The sequence below is a fragment of the Callithrix jacchus genome, chromosome 4 (assembly GCF_049354715.1).
Source record: "Callithrix jacchus isolate 240 chromosome 4, calJac240_pri, whole genome shotgun sequence".
NCBI classification, from domain to species: domain Eukaryota; kingdom Metazoa; phylum Chordata; class Mammalia; order Primates; family Cebidae; genus Callithrix; species Callithrix jacchus.
Window position 1 is genome coordinate 85,338,774 of NC_133505.1, and position 16,926 is coordinate 85,355,699.

Genomic DNA, 16,926 nt, shown 5'->3' on the forward strand with positions numbered 1-16,926 from the left:
TTTATCGACTCATAACAATCTAATATAATTTCACTATCACATTAAAGTACATTTTTCCAGGTGTGGTGGCTCACACCCATAATCCCAGCACTTTGGGAGGCTGAGGCAAGAGGATCCCTTGCAGCTAGGAGTTCAAGACCAGCCTGAGCAATATAGCGAGACCCAGTCTCTACAAAAAGTTAAAAAGTAGCTAGGCATGGTGGTACACACCCATAGTCCCAGCTACTTGGGAGGCTGAGGCAAGAGGACCACTTGAGACCAGAAGTTTGAGGCTGCAGTGGGCTATGATCATACATACCACTGCACTTCAGTCTGGGTGACAGAACAAGAAGCTGTCTCTAAATGAATGTTAAAGAACCTGTGTCTAAAAAAAACCAAAAAGTACATTCTACATTTTCACAGACCGGAGCCTCTAAAATCAAATCACCTTTACTGATTAAAAGTATTTCTAATGTACTTACTTACCCTGACTTCATTAACATTATCAGAATAATCCACACTCTGGCAAATATAGCTATATCCAGCATTATATGATCCCATGAATAACTGAAAAAGTAATAATATTTGTAGCAAAGTTTTAGTAGATACAGCATTAAAAACACAATTAAATACAAAATGTAACCTTTCAAATTATTTTAAAAGGAATATTTTCTTTAAAAATTTCAAATGCATTGAAAATTAAATGCATTGTAATTGCTAGAGGTTACTGTGCATTAATTTGTTTATAATTAAAATCTAAATTAAAAATCACATGTAACTTTTAGAATGAGTATCAACTCTTATCTGTTAAATACTTCACAACATTAAGAGATATTTTTATTGCTAGGACTCAGATTTTAAAGTTGTCCTACCTTAACTCGTTTCTATGTTTGATCCAGAGTGGTTTGTGTCTAACGAATTAGGTATGAGCATCCAAATAAAGTGTTTATGAAGTTGAGACTCTAGGCTAAGTTTTCATTTAAAGAAATATTTCTTTTTTTAAGAAGAGTTATTGTTTACTTTCCTAGCATTACTAGTCCGTTCTCAGGAATCATACAGAATTTTAATGAGTCTCTTAGGAAACAAATTCCTTATAGTTATACAATTTAAAAAATGGCTGTGTCACTCTAGTCTTTAGGATTTCCTTTGAAAATGTCATGGAGAATTTGCTAGTGCCCAGAAAAGTATATAATGAATAGCAACAACAGGTATATGGCAGTTAACTCATTTAATTCCAGAGACAAATAGAATATTACATAACAGGATTGACTTGAAATTAGCATATTTTCATCAGTTACCAAACTGATAAAAACAACTGAAAAAGAATTATAAATAAATAGTTGCAACTGTTTACTGAGTGCTTAATATGTGCCAAACACTATGCAAAAATTATCTCTCTTAACTCTGACAATAACCACAGATGGTAGGTATTTAAGTGGGGAAAACAAGGCTAAGAAAAGTTAAATAACTTTCAATGTCAGCACAGCTCACAAGGGTTATTTTAGAATCTAGTTTGTCTTATTCAAAATTCCCATTTAAACAACTGTCCTATATGTTAATATTTTTGTTATTCAAAAGTGAAAAATGTCAAAAATGTACTTTTACAGTAGCCAACACTTGTGTCTGGGTACAATATTACAATGATAGTTTTACATATTCTCATTTTTAAATTTCCAATAACCTTGGAAATTATAGTGATCTTAAAAACATACCTCTCTGAAGATAAAAAGGTTAAGCAAAACCATCCCAAAATTATAGAAAATGAGCACTAAACGCATCTGAAAAGGTTCTCGGTCCTTCATCCATTTTGGACCCAGCCACACAAACAGGAGATAGAGAGTGCTTATACTTAGTGTAGGCCAAGGAGACTGCATCAGAGGCCAATTTTCCACACGTTTATCTACAGAGAGAACAAAATACCATAAAATTCATTCATCAATAAATGTTTTATAAAATATACTTTTTAGGAATCAAAATGTTTCAACTTAATTTCCTAATTTGATCAAATATGCATCACTGTCCTTTGAGTCCCAACAAAAATACATGGTATGAAAACCAAAGAAACAATACTGACTCTTGCAAGTAGCTTTTGAAAATTATGCTTCATTACTTATGTCACACATTATGTTTTACGGAAAACAAAAACAAGAAATAAAGCACACTAAAAAGAGGTGATAATCTCGGGATGAAAAGTCAATAAAAAACTTTATGGACAGTAAATACATATCTTAAGGAAATATTTGTCTTCCATATTATACACGTGAAATTTATCAGGGCAGCTTGGAGGCTGTTCTGTGTGTCCACTCCTAAAGCAGGCAAGAATTTAACTGGAGAGGTATGGGGCAATAGAAGCCATTTGCTGAAATATCTTGAGATACTGAAGGCAAGAGTACAGCAACTTTGAGAGATTAAGTTAGAGTTCATTACAATTCTATAATGTATTTAAACAGTCAGCATATTCAAGACATTTTTCTAACTTTTTCATGAATTTTAACAAAAAATCATCTTTTAACATATTATAATAACATTTTAATATTAGTTTTTATATTTCCAAAAGCTAAACAACATTAAAAGGTTGCAAATCTAATGTCGAATTTATTCTTGGCAAAGTAAACATTTTTATGTTCTACGGAAATAATGTAAAAGAAAATTCAAGTTCTTAGAACCAATCTAAATGAATTTAACTTAACTGTTGATTATAATAAATTCCTATTTGAACTGTCATTTTTACTAAAGGTTGTATATGCAAAATGGTTCTGGATTACGGAAGTAGGTATTAAAATATCTTACTTAAAAAAATCTGTGTCTATATACTGTCAATCGAAAATAAGATACAAGATATAAAACACAATATTTAATCAAATACTTTCCAAAGTGAGGGAGTGACACGATGACTAAAGTTTCAATGAAATCAGAGTTGTTAAAAAACATAACCTATTGCTTGATGACTTGTGATATAGGAAAAAAAAAAGATGATAACAACTTGAAAGAAAAACACATATGGGAACAAGGAAAACAGAAAAACTGATTTTATTTTATAGTTTTAAAAGGAGGTTTCTATTACGGCTATATCACTCAAATCAAACACATTTCAGAGTTAAAAGTAAACCAATATATTTGAACCATAGGAGAGACGGCAAACCTCTCACAAGGAGGAAATGACTTAAAAGATGGCGTGGCTGACTTTTGTTAAAAAGGCATTGTGCCACTAAGGTCTTATGAGTGACTGTTCACTTTTCTTAATGGGATTGTATCTTTTTATGTTAATTGTCACTCTATGACCATATCTTTCTATGCTAAAGACCCCCCATAAAACATGGAATGCGCATCTACTTACGCATTTCTTTTTCTATACTATAGGGAAAAAAGGATTTACAGACGAACTGTCTGTTTGGGTAACAGAGAAGTTGCTGTGGTATACTGTTCTTTTCCACAAACTTTAAGGCAGATGCTGTTTTTCCCATGAGATTTAGACAAAAAGGAAAAGTACTCTGAGTAGTGCCATACTCCATGTAACAAAGAAAGGAGGATACATTTATCTGTGAGGAGATTTTAATTTCTAACATCACAGATTATTTCTCACCCTTACCAGATACAGAATTTCTATTGATTTCAAAGGAAGTTCTGAGCAGCAGGTAGAAAAAAAGTGGAGAAATAAGTTCAAAACTCTGCCAGAAATTAAGAATAAATAAAAGTTCTCATTCTTTTTGATGTATAGTGTGATACGCTGTATCCTCCTCATTCAACAGAGAAATTTAAAGAGAGGACTACCAAAGGAGAGAGGAAAAGAGACACTAGTGAGAAGCTGAAGATCTTACAATATAAAACCCTAATAGAGGCCAATAGAAGAGTAAAAAGTAAAGAGAAACAGGAAATAACAGAAGCACTGGAGAAAGCATGCAAGACTCTACCAATAAATAGACTGGTGACTGAGTTTTTTTTTTTTTTTTTTAAGAAATGGAGTCTCAATCTATTGCCCAGGCTAGAGGGCAGTGGTGCAAACACAGCTCACTGCAGCCTCCACCTCCAGGGCTCAAGCCATCTACCTCAGCCTCCCGAGTTGTTGGTGTCACAAATTATGAGTAAATAAAAATGCTCTTTCTTTTTTATATATAGTGTGGTACACTGTATTGTTCTCTCATTCAACAGAGAATTTTAAAGAAAGGACTACCAAAAGAGAAAAGGAAAGAGGCACTAGTAAGAAGCCACCATGACTCGCTGACTGAGTAAGTTCTAACACCAGCTCCGCCACTGTGCATAGGACCTTAGGAGCACAATCTATTTTCATTTCCTCCATCTATAAAACTGGATGGGAAGTAGGTGAACTAGATTAGTGCTTCTCTAGTTTCAATGAGAAAATGAATCATCGGGCTGGGAGGGGGAGAGAGGGGGCTGGGGATGGTAAAAATGCAGATTCTGAGACAGTGAGTCTGACATGCAGCCCATTTCCTTTCCTTTTTTTCTCTTTTGAGACAAAGGCTCATTCTGCCACCTAGGCTGGAGTGAAGTAGCATGACCTCCATCCACTGCAGCCTCTGCCTCCTGAGCTCAAGCCATCCTCCCACCTCAGACTCTTAAGTAGTTGGTACTACAGACATATGCGAATATACCCTACTAATTTTTATACTTTTTTAAAGATGAGGGTTTGCCATGTTGCCCAGATTAGTCTCAAACTCCTAAGCTCAAGCAATCCACCCACCTCGGCCTCCCAAAGTGTTAGGAGTACAGGCTTGAGCCATCATGCCTGACCTGTGCAGCCCATTTCTAAGAAGACTGTGTACTTTCCAGTAAGCTCTAACTGATGCTGTGCCATTATTCCATGGACCACCCCCTTTTGAGTAGTAACAAACTAGATGATCATTTAGGTTTATTTTAACTTGTGAAAACTGTTAGTTTATAAAAAAATAATTACTAGAAAGAATAGGCTAACAGTGAGGAAAACTGGATCAAGAAAATTTTACCTGATCAGGGGATGCATTTTGCACGACCAGAGCACCTGCATGTGTTACTATTCCATTACAGCACTCATCACACTGTCCAGTGACCTTCTTTTAAACTATAATCTCCCTGAAAAGAGAGACTGGGTCTTTCATGCTTTTATCACAAGGCCTATCAAGGTACCTAAAATGTATTTGATGAATAAGTAAAGAGTAGATAATTTTTTCACATTCTTCCTCTATTCTCTATCCTTTCTGCCAAATCCAACAGTACAGTTATTGATAATCATTGTTTCCTCAGAGTCCAAGAACCCTTCCTACAGCTTTTCCGAGATCCTTCTCTATGTTGGCATAACTTTATCCTTAAGTTAACAACTCTTCAGCCCAGTATTTAGTGAATGTGTGTGCTTTATAAAACTCAGTGTCCTTTTACTTCATTACTTACTCTAGGGGAAAAAAAGCAATACCCTCACTTTGCCCAACAACACAAGGCATGCATTCATTCAACGACCATTAACAAATCCCTGTTTTCGAACTATAAAAGGCTACATTTTACACCATACCATTCTCAGATTAGCCCTTCCAGTTCACAAGGGTCAAAGAGCTTTCAAAAATCCAACCTCCCAGGATTATCAAGAAAGCTGTAGTAACTGTCAATGCCAAACTCACAGCATAACAATTCCCAAGCTTTTAATAATATTTGGATGAAATTCCTCCATGTCATTACATGCTATAACACTATACAAGTTCTGTGTGTCTTTCTACATGTATTTGCATTAATACTTCCTTTAGAGCTTCTGATGAGATGCAAATATTCTACACTTCTTTCATATGTTTCCTTTTCCATTAAAAAGGGCTGTCACAATAGTGCCATACAATGATATGAAAATTCACCATTACTAACATGTCCATCCAAGTTTTAAACCAAACAAAATGTTGGGGAACCAAAACAGTAAAGGAAAATAATGAAGACTAATGCTTCATGTATTTGATGTAAACTTTGAATATATTAAAGTAAATTATCCATATTTTCATTAACTCAAATGTTTAAATAAATATATTAACATTTTATGGCTGAATTAAATCCTCTAATTTATTTGGGCTATGTATTGAATCCAAATGTATTATATATATTACATTAGATTATATATATTAGAGTGACAGAAGATATTTTTCTATTATGTTGTCAACATCCTAATCCTAGACAGTTATCAGTGGAATTCCAGGCCATGAATTCATCAGGAAAAAAGACTGAAAAACGTCTGTTAAAATCCTACCTCTCCTACCATCACTGAAGTCAAATTCTGTTACTAAATATGTTTTATATAGCATTCTTGGGAATTTTTCTTTAGGAAATTTTGGTGGGGTGGAGAAGGGAAACAAAAATGACACAAATATAAATGGACTCGTCAACTTACCTAATTATTTTTATATTTTATACTGTTAATATCCTTATTAACATGTTTGTACCTTCATGTGTTGTTAATAAATTTGCTTTCATTTTGAGCCTACTAATTAACAATTTTAAGGCATTCATATTGCATGTAAACCTTTATCTAAACTAGAATCATAAAATTTTAGATTTAGAAATTATCCTTTTATCTTAAAAATGAGATTCAGAGAGGTCCAGAGACTTGCCACTGTAGGTAAAGCAAGAGCCTCATGTGACCTAGCAGCTGTTCTAGGCACTACTCAACCAACATGCACTCTAATCTAAAGGAGAAAATTTCCCATCTATTTCTTTCTGAACTATAGGTACAAATCCTATATTTTAAGACTGTCTTTTCAAGGGAAAGAAAAATAAGAGAGACTTTCCGAAAGTTCCCTCAATAGAAAGAATGACAAGAGTTACTTAATGGATCCAAGTCTGACACTTCATTAGGTGTGCATCCTGGCAAACCTGGGCCAGGATCATAACTGCTTCAAAGCCATGACACAGAATTAGGGAGATAGACATCTGGCCTGGAAAAAAGAAAGTGGCCTCATCAAATACTAAGAGAACTTATGAGAACTCAGATTTATTCTCTATTTTCAGAGAGAGGAATTAGAACCAAGATAAGTTATAGGAAAGTAAATTTCCCCTGAATTCAGAACATTTCTAACAAGTGCATCTTTCCCTTTAGTACATAGAAGGAGTTCCTTTGGTAATGGGTTTCCCATTACCTAAGTTTTGAATAAAATTTAAGCAAACTTAAAGCCAAATATTATAGCAAATTGAGCTGAGGAGTAAAAGCCTTTACTTTGATAATGAGAATTACTAAGGCACATTATACCTTACCACTTGCAGACCTTTAAGAGTTAAAAAATAGTTTGTAATGAAAATATTCTGAGATTGATTTATAAAGCTTATGCCAAGTGGGACTGATTTGATTAATGTGGTCAGCAGTCATACAATTTTATCTTTATTAAAAGGCTACAAAATGATTACACAACTATGTATGTCGGTCAAAACGCACAAACTGTCCACTAAAAGGAGTCAACTTTATTACGTGCAAATTATTCCTTTATAAGAAATGAGGGGTCCATCTGAAATGGAATTTCCCTTTAATACCTTCTACCAAGGTATTTTTTAATTCTTAATCTAATTTTTATCTTAAGATCACATGGCATGCTGGAATAGACAGAACAAACTTTGAAGTCAGATACTACTTTCTGAAGCGAAGTGATTTTGGCCAGATTATTTGGTCCCTGACCATTCAATACTCATCTAGTACAGGAAGAGACAGACATGAGTATTCAATTGCTAAGCAGCATGGTGAATATATCAGAGGAGTGTCTTATGTATAATGGTAGGGCAGAAAAGGGGAAAAGGTGGGGTTTAAACAGACATTTGAACTTTTCTTTCAGAGAAGAGGAATTTGCCAAGCAGACAGGTCGGGAGAAAAGTCTTTTTTCATGAAGCAGAATTAGAAAGACCTACAAAAGTTCCCTTAGTACAATGACAAGAGATAGGCAATGTATAAACAGCCCAAAAACAAGAAATAAAAAAATTTGGAAACTAAGACCTGACAGAGATGATATATACAAATGAAGAGGGCAGGAAATGATTGTGATGATCCCTTAGGAGGTCTTACAAACTACACTAAGGATGCTGGAATATAGCATGTAGATAATGAGGAGATATTTGATTGGTTTTGGCTTCTTCTTTTTTTTTTTTTTTTTTTGAGGGAAGGTCTGGCTTTGTTGCCCAGGCTAGAATGCAGTGGCATGATCTCAGCTCACTGCAACGTCCACCTCCAGGGCTTAAGTGATTCTTTTGCCTCAGCCACCCATGTAGCTGGGACTACAGGTGCATGCCACCACACCCAGCTAATTTTTGTGTTTTTTGTAGAGATGAGGTCATGCCATGTTGCCCAGGCTGGCCTCAAACTCCTGAGCTCAAGCAACCCACCTGCCTTGGCCTCCCAAAGTGCTGGGATTACAGTTGTGAGCCACCATGCCCAGCCGATTTTGGCTTTTAAAAGATCATGGTAGAGGCAGTGGGGTGTAGACTGAGGGGAAAGCAATTATGTCAAGAGGCAGGAAAACCAGCTGCATCAGTGGTTCTCCACACTTGTCTACTGCTAGACTGTCCATGTAAGAGTCATGTGCTTGTTATAATTATAGATTCCCAAGTCCTACCCCAGACCTACTGAATGAAAATCCTGCAGGTGAGACTGGGCACTATGATCTGAGCTCCCCGGGGTGATTCTGACAGGCAGGCAGACTTGTAGACCACTATAATGCAAGAGCTTATCATGGAAACATGGGTCAGGGATCTGGGCTGGCAATGAACAGGATAGGTAGGTATGAAGGTTTCATGGGAAGAAACTACAGACTCTACAATTCCTATGGATGTGAAGGGAGAAAGTCAAAGAAAAGTTCAGGAGTACTCCCAGATTTCTGGGTTATCTGGCAACACAGATAGTGAGGTCATGATCCAGAAAAGAGTATAAAGGAAGAGGAGGAGATCTGGGAGAAACTGATCAGGTAAATATCAAATATCTTGCATCTGAGCTACTTGTGGGACAGCTGGGTAGAAGCATCCAGTAGCCTCTGGAGCTGTGGAGGAACTGCCAAGTGCACGTCGAGCGAAAAAGAAATGACTCTGAGGACAGTCAAAGATGAGTGGGTGAAATGGTAGTGAATCAGCCAGAGAGGCAGGAGAAGAGAAAACCATGTCACAGAGACCGAGAAAATTCTAAAAGGACAGGGTACGCACCACGACCTACAGCTGGAGAACCAACTGCTATTCCCTTTTCTTTATTAATGAGGAAATCATTACTTCTTAGGGTGAATGTGATAATTAAATGAACCAAAGTATGTGAAGGTTCCTAGCACACATGGACAACACAAAGTCACGTATTCCCTTCTGCTACAGCCTATTATCTCCCCACCTTACATCTTCACAAAATGTGTCTCATGTCAGAGATAATCTGATCCTCTCCCCTTTAGAGACGAGTCCCTCAATGTCTTCTAGGACTTTTTCTTCTCAACCTAGAGAGTTCCATATTCTGAATATGAACTCGCAAATCAGACCTGCTAGCATTAGACTCTTCACTTACCAGCTGAATAAACCCAAGAAGGTACTTAGTCGCCCTGGCCTTATGGATGATAATAGGACTGTTGTGAGGAATAAAATAATATGTATACAGCATCTGACAGTTTCAGAGTCCAATAATTGTTGAAATTTCATTATTATTGACACTGATCTACCACTAAATCCTCCTGTCTTCAAAGAGAAGAGTTAAACCAAATTAAATTAAAATTACCACGAATAATTAAACTTAGAAGATTTTACACTGAGAAGAAAAACATTTTATGACATAGACTGAGAAGACATTTTATAATTCTGTATTTATTCAACAGATAAAAGACATAAAAATTCTCACTAATGCTAATTTTAAAAATTATTTATAGAGAGGTTATTTTTAAAAACTCCTTTTCATGACAATATCAACCAGATTTTAATAAAGAATAAAATCTAACAGTTTTCAAGTAATCCATGTAACTTCTACTTCATATACAAATAAGTATAATTAATACTTAAAACAAGTGATCAGAATGTTTATTAAAGCAACTTCCTTAAAAACCTCTAATAGAGGCTGGGTGAGGTGGCTCAAGCCTGTAATCCCAGCACTTTGGTAGGCCGAGGCAGGTGGATCACGAGGTCAAGAGATCGAGACCATCCTGGTCAACATGGTGAAACTGTGTCTCTACTAAAAATACAAAAAATTAGCTGGGCATGGTGGCGCGTGCCTGTAATCCCAGCTACTCAGGAAGCTGAGGCAGGAGAATTGCTTGAACCCAGGAGGCGGAGGTTGTGGTGAGCCGAGATCACGCCATTGCACTCCAGCCTGAGTAACAAGAGTGAAACTCCGTCTCAAAAAAAAAACCTCTAATAGACCTTTTTTTCCTTCTGATTTCTTTTAAAGCTTTTTGTAACTCAGGATCTCCACCAGTCAGAACAAACTATCTTCCCTAGTAATCTAAGCTAGTAAAGTTCTACTATAATCTACCAAAAGAAAAAGTAGTACTGAAAAAATTTTAGAACATCCAAACCCCTAGAAGAATTAAAGGAAAGGAATACAAAAATACAGTAGGAAATCATCTAAATGATGGCAAGGGAAGTCACATGGAGCAGAGGCAGCTTGATACAGGAAGAGGGACAAGACATGAATTAAAAACCTAAATTCTAGCTCTGTCATTTATTTTCTAGCCACATGACTGTGAACCTGAAACTTGGAGCCACTATGTTCTCCTAAAGTAAAGGTGATAAATAAGATTAACTAAATCATTGGCCCTTTTGATTCAGGTAAAATGAGCCGCAGTTATTCATCAATGTAGTATGGTTTTAGAAGACATACAAAATCCCTGTTAGGATAAAAAAATAATTACATGCTCTGTAAACTACATGCTGTCATTTGATTTTTACATTAATAACTGAGGCACATTTAAATTTCTTTTTCCATAACAGTACATAGGACTAGACTGCAAAACAAATTAGGAATACTCCACTCCCTTGTTATTCAAAGTATAGTCCATGCACCAGCAGAAAAGCATCACCTGGAAGCTTATAAGAAATGCAGAATCTCAGGCCTCACCCCAGAACTACTAAATCAGAATCTGCATTTTAATAAGATTCCACAGTTACTTAACACATTAAAGTCTAAGGAGCACTGCTTTGGTCTAGTCAGAAATGTGAGCCTACTTTAACATATAATTAAGTCAAAAATAAAGTTTGCTTGATTTCTTCCTAGATTCTATCTGAATAAATCAGCCACTTCCTCATCTTCTAAAACCATCCATATGTGTTTAATCCACCACAAACAGAAGAAGAACACAAGGCTAACTGTTGCTAAATATTGAGTACAAGAAGTCTGTAGTATATTACTCCCTAAAACTATTTATCCTTTAATTAGTTAAAACCAACAGTTGCAAATTAACTCCTTTAAAAAAAAAATCTGGCTACTAATCACCACTAATATACTAAGTGATATTATTAAAAATCCATTTGCCTTTACAGATTACACAAAAAGGTTAACAATTAATATGTTACATTGTACACTGCAAGTACCCCAAAGGGTAACTGTAGTCTTTTTCTTAAGGAAATAGTCAATGTCTTCCTCCATTTCTTGTAAGTGTCATGAGGGCTAAACTATAGCCTTTATTCCTTACTGTATCTCTGTAACAATGGCAGGTATATACGAGTATTCAAACATTTGTTAAAAGAAATTTTCAATGAAAACTGTAGACAACGGTTGTCAAGAAGAGTCTGGGAAAAAGCTTATCTCTAACAAAGGGAGTAAACTATATATACCTTAAAGGCCACTCCTAGGTTCAAATCTAAAGTGTGATGCTTAATATATTCCTCAACATTGTCTATCAGTTAGGTAAAAAGGGCAGAACTAGAAGAGAAGGGCCCTTCAAATACAACTGGAAAAAATGGAGCAGGTAATGAACAATTTGAGATACACTCTTACACTCTAGAAATAAACAGATTTTGAAGGTGGTGGGGAAAGAACAGTATGATGAGTTTCCTGTGTAGTCAGCATGATTAGCAGGGAAAAAGAGGATGGAGGGTTTGAGCTTGGAAGAGCACCTGGATGAATGGGAGGAAAGGGTAGTCTGTGCAGAATGCAGAGGTAGACAAGGCAGAGGCTGGGCTAAAAAAAAACGGCAAAGAATTCAGAATGTGGTGGGCAGACAGGCGGGAACAGACTTTCACCAGCTAAAGAGGGGAAAGCTGCGATGTCTCAAGGTATGAGGGAGCAGGTGCCCTGAGGGCTGTTCAGTAGGGTTAAAACAAGATGTTTCCTCTAACTCAGCTGTATAACAGTTACCCAAGAGCCTAAAACAATGGAGGGCAGAGTTAAAAGCAGAGGAAAAAGAGTTTTCGTTGCAAGTCTGCCTGTATAGAGATCATAATAATGGTAGAAAGTGAGAGAAATTATTAAATGTCCTATAGCAAGCAGAAAACAAGAACAGATTCAGAAGCTGCAAAGGAAAAAAGACAGTAACACAGATGGGAGAATCAATGTGTGATTCAAGCTGAAGGCTGGTTGCCCTGGAATTTAATTTGGCAGAGTTAGTATTAGATGAATCAGGTTCAGGGAAAGTCAGTTTACTCACCTGGAAAATGGGAATAATAGCACCTAGCCCAACGGAATATGAGGACTAAATGTGATAACACATATAAAACACTGGACACAATGCCTGACAGTTAGCATCCAATAAATGTTCACTATTATTATGGGCAATAAAATGGTATTTATTGAATAAATAAGTAGGCTAAGCTGCATTATAAACAGGTCAGTGTTGGGAAGGAGAAAGGTCCTGATCCTTTTCCAGCTCTGTTACTTTGTAGCTATATAGCTTTGAATCTATTTCTTTATCTATAGATGGTCAAATAATATCTAACTCATAGAGAGGATATAAAGTGTATAAAATGCAGTGCTATAGCATCTTAAAATGGTCCTATACTAAATGCTCAGTAAATGGTAATGAGTTTCATCATGTGCAGATGGTATCTGGCTTCGAAATCCTGACCTCAAATGATCTGCCTGCTTTGACCTCCCAAAGTGCTGGGATTACAGGTGTGACCCACCGCGCCTGAGTGCAGATGATATCTGAATTAATGACTTCAGAAAATGACCTATTCGTAGAAGCCAGTTCATAAAGGAAAAGGAGACAACTCCAAGGGTAAAAATATATCTCAAGAAGAGCTGAAGAATGCTGCCTTGGCTTCTGGAAGCCAAGATTAGAATACAAGTAGTTTCCTTCTTTCCCTGTTTCCCAATTTTGCTGGGCTTCTCAGAAAAAGTAGTCATAAAACTTAATCTGGAAGTTCCAAGTCCAACCATCCACCCAGTGCTGTCAATGATCTCAAAGCTTTAAGAAAACTGAATTGGTGTTTTCCTTTAACAAGTAAGATTGGAAATACCATTAGAGTGTGTAAGTATGTGAGTTAATGGGAACTTTACCCAAAATCTTCCCTTGTCTCTAACAGTTCTATAAGTTGAATAGCCACTGCGTAAAATAGTTAGTCCTGAATGAACTTCATTATCCTTTCACTAACAATAGTTTCTAGCTCTTGTATTATGCAATTTGGCAAATACTTTCATACTTTACCTTGAATACACTTTTTGAAAAACAATCCTATACCATCATATGGAAGTTAACTATCTTCTCAGGCTAAATATCACTTTTTGTATTCTATGTATATTCACATATTTGTGTATGTATATAGTATATGAATAAATATCACATTGTAGTTTAATCTCATAACTTTGAATATTTAGATGTCCTTTTTTAGATGATTTCTGGTAATATTATGACTTTGTTCAGATTTAGTATTCTATCTACTTCGTAGGTAACAGTAAAAGAAAAGGTAAAAGAAAAGAGAAACATCGATTAGAGGCCTGATTCTTTCTTGCTTGGCTAGAGTGATGGGAAGACAAGAGCACTGGGCTAGGGACAAAACAACCTGTGTTCACTCATTTCCACTACAGTGACCACCTGCAAAAGTTACTTCTGTAAATCTCAAGGACTTCTAAATATATAGAAAAATTGACTTCAAGGCCTATCTCCCAGAGTCATTGAGAAGTTCTTAGTAAAACTATAGAGCAAAATACAAAGCTGAAGTTTTCTTCCTCGCTACTGGCTACTTTCTAGCCGCTTGGATTTTTTTTTAAGCCAACAGCTACAAAGTCTCCTTAAAAAGTCATTTTACTTTCAACTGAAAAAGAAAGAATTGACTGTTTTACCATTGAGCACTGAAGATATCATTTCTACAGGTGCTATTGTATTAATTTTATAAATATATGAAATTCTTGCATTGTAAAAAAGCATATAACATAAAATATACCAACTTAATCATTTTTAAATGTACAGTCCAGGAGCATCAAGTATATTCACATTGTTGGGCTGGGCACGGTGGCTCACACCTGTAATCCCAGCACTCTGGGAGGCCGAGGCGGGTGTATCATGAGGTCAAGAGGTCGAGACCATCCTGGTCAACATGGTGAAACCCCGTCTCTACTAAAAATACAAAAAATTAGCTGGGAATGGTGGCGCGTGCCTGTAATCCCAGCTACTCAGGAGGCTGAGGCAGGAGAATTGCCTGAACCCAGGAGGCGGAGGTTACGGTGAGCCGAGATTGCGCCATTGCACTCCAGCCTGGGTAACAAGAGAGAAACTCCGTCTCAAAATAAATAAATAAAATAAAATAAAATAATAAAATAAAATAAGTATATTCACATTGTTGTGAATCTCTGGAACTTTTCTATCTTGAAAAACTGAAGTTCTATACCCATTAAACAAGTCTTCAGTTCTCCTTCACCCCAGGCCCTAGCAAACTCCTTTCTACTTTCTGTTTCTATTAATTTGACTATGTTATTTATTATTTATTTACATTTTATTTATTTGGCCAGGATCTTACTCTGTCACCCAGGCTGGAGTGCAGTGGCACAATCATGGTTCACTGAAGCCTTGACATCCTAGGCTCAAGTGATTCTCCTCCTTCAGCCTTCTGAATAGCTGAGACTACAGGCACACAGCACCATGTCTGGCTAATTTTTAATATTTTTTTGTTGCCCATGCTGGTCTCAAACTCCTGGGCTCAAGTGATCCTTGAGCTCTGCCTCCCAAAGTGCTAGGATTATAGGTATAAGCCACTGGACGTAGCCTGAATTAAGACTACTTTAGAGCGCCCATGTTAGTGGAACCATAATGCCACATACATAATTATATTTTTGTGACTGGATTATTTCACTTAGCATAATGCCCTCAAGGTTCATCTATGTTGTAGCATATGTTGAAATTTCTTTCCTTTTTAAGGCTGAATAATATTCCACTGTGTGTATATACCATATTGTGTTGATCCATTTATCCATCAATGGATGTCTGGATTGTTTTCATCTCCTCAGTACTATAAACAATGCTATGTACATGAGTATGAAAAAATATATAAAATTAGTTAACATACATCTGTGCTTAAGTTTTTGTTTGAAAAATGAATAAAAATGAAAACAGAAAAGCTTGCTTCTTGGAATTCTGCAGTTCAAAAATCACAAATGGTTTTATGCGATTATACCTGACAGTGAATAACTGATTACCTCAATGGATTAATGCATTTGTCTTTCAAATTCCAAAATTTTTATTCTAATGCAATATAATCCTAAATAAAATATCATACTAAGGTATTTGTTTACAAATGATGATATTTCAGAAGAAAAATATATGGCAAAACATTTCAAAAATTTGTATTTTGATTAGTTAAAAAGCATACTTATATCATTTCGTTTCTTTTGTTTTCTCTTCTGTAAGACCTACATATTTTTATCAGTTTTATAAAAATCCTAAGTCATACTTCTAAACATAAGTAAAAAATGCTCATATATAAAGTATCTAAAATAGAAAATAATTTGTAATGTTGTATGTAAAAATTTCACATTTTCTATTGGAAAAATATGAAGACTGAGTTTAGACTGATTTCCAGGCCACTGTTTTAGGAGATGTTATAAGGAGTCAGTAGAGTAAGCCTTAAAGGTTATGTAGTTCAACCTTCTCACGGTACAGGTAGAAGAGACCCAGAGTCATGAAGAACTTGCCTGAAACTACATAACATGCCATCCTCAAAACCTGAGTATCACAAAATAAATGTAATATATAATTGAGATAATTTTATTCTTTAATATCATTGCTACTGTTTTTGATAAAATAGTTGGCTTTTGGTTATTCAAGGAATCTAGATAATTAAACAGGTATACAGTGTTACAGCAATAAAAACAGTGCTATTTCAAAACAGTTGCTTAAATATAGGTATACTTTTGTTTATTCCTCTACCTATTTCTTAAAAGCAGATTTTTAAAAAGTAAAAAAGGACAAAATATTAATCTGTTATTTATACTATTTAGGCAGTGTTTAAACAGTTTTGCTGGGAAAGATTTTATTTGCTACATAAAATGAGGTTTCCGAATCCCTGATAAATGTATATTTGAAATTGCTTTACCTAGTCCAAGAAAGTGACTTGTATTTTTGGCTAGAAAGCCAAAAATCTGTATCCAGACTTTTACAGATTACCTCTTAATTTAAACCTCTTAATTTACAGATGAACAATGCTGAGAATAGAGAAAGCAAAGAAACTTGTCCAAACTCTCACAACAAATCAGCAGCAGACCAGGACTAAAGTCTGGGTCATCTAAATCCCAATTCAGAATTCTTACCATTCACTATACTGCACTGCCCTCTTCACTTTCACACATGGCAATGATTCTGCACAGACAATGAAGAGAAGAGAACAATTATATCTGATTTTATGTCTCTTAAAATCCTCATTTTATATCTGTTTTGTGCTACTAAATGACTATTGGTCTGATTTATTCATTAAATTTAGTTAACAGCAAAGGAATTAATGACCAACTGATAAAAAAAATCATTCTTTAAAAAAAAAAACTCTCTGGCCAGGTACAGTGGCTCATGCCTGTAATCCCAGCACTTTGGGAGGCTGAGGTGGGCGGATCACATGACA

General features: G+C 35.7%; 1 protein-coding gene across 1 annotated transcript in view; it reads right to left on the minus strand.

Annotated features, from left to right (window-relative positions):
- The window catches only part of ELOVL4 (ELOVL fatty acid elongase 4), a 31,234-nt gene that overhangs the window by 8,361 nt on the left and 5,947 nt on the right, over positions 1 to 16,926 (minus strand). The window contains exons 2-3 of the mRNA XM_002746756.7: positions 1,692 to 1,879; positions 466 to 546 (exon numbers count right to left, since the gene is read on the minus strand). Coding sequence (XP_002746802.1) covers positions 466 to 546; positions 1,692 to 1,879 — 269 coding nt within the window. The remainder of the gene's footprint in view (positions 1 to 465; positions 547 to 1,691; positions 1,880 to 16,926) is intronic.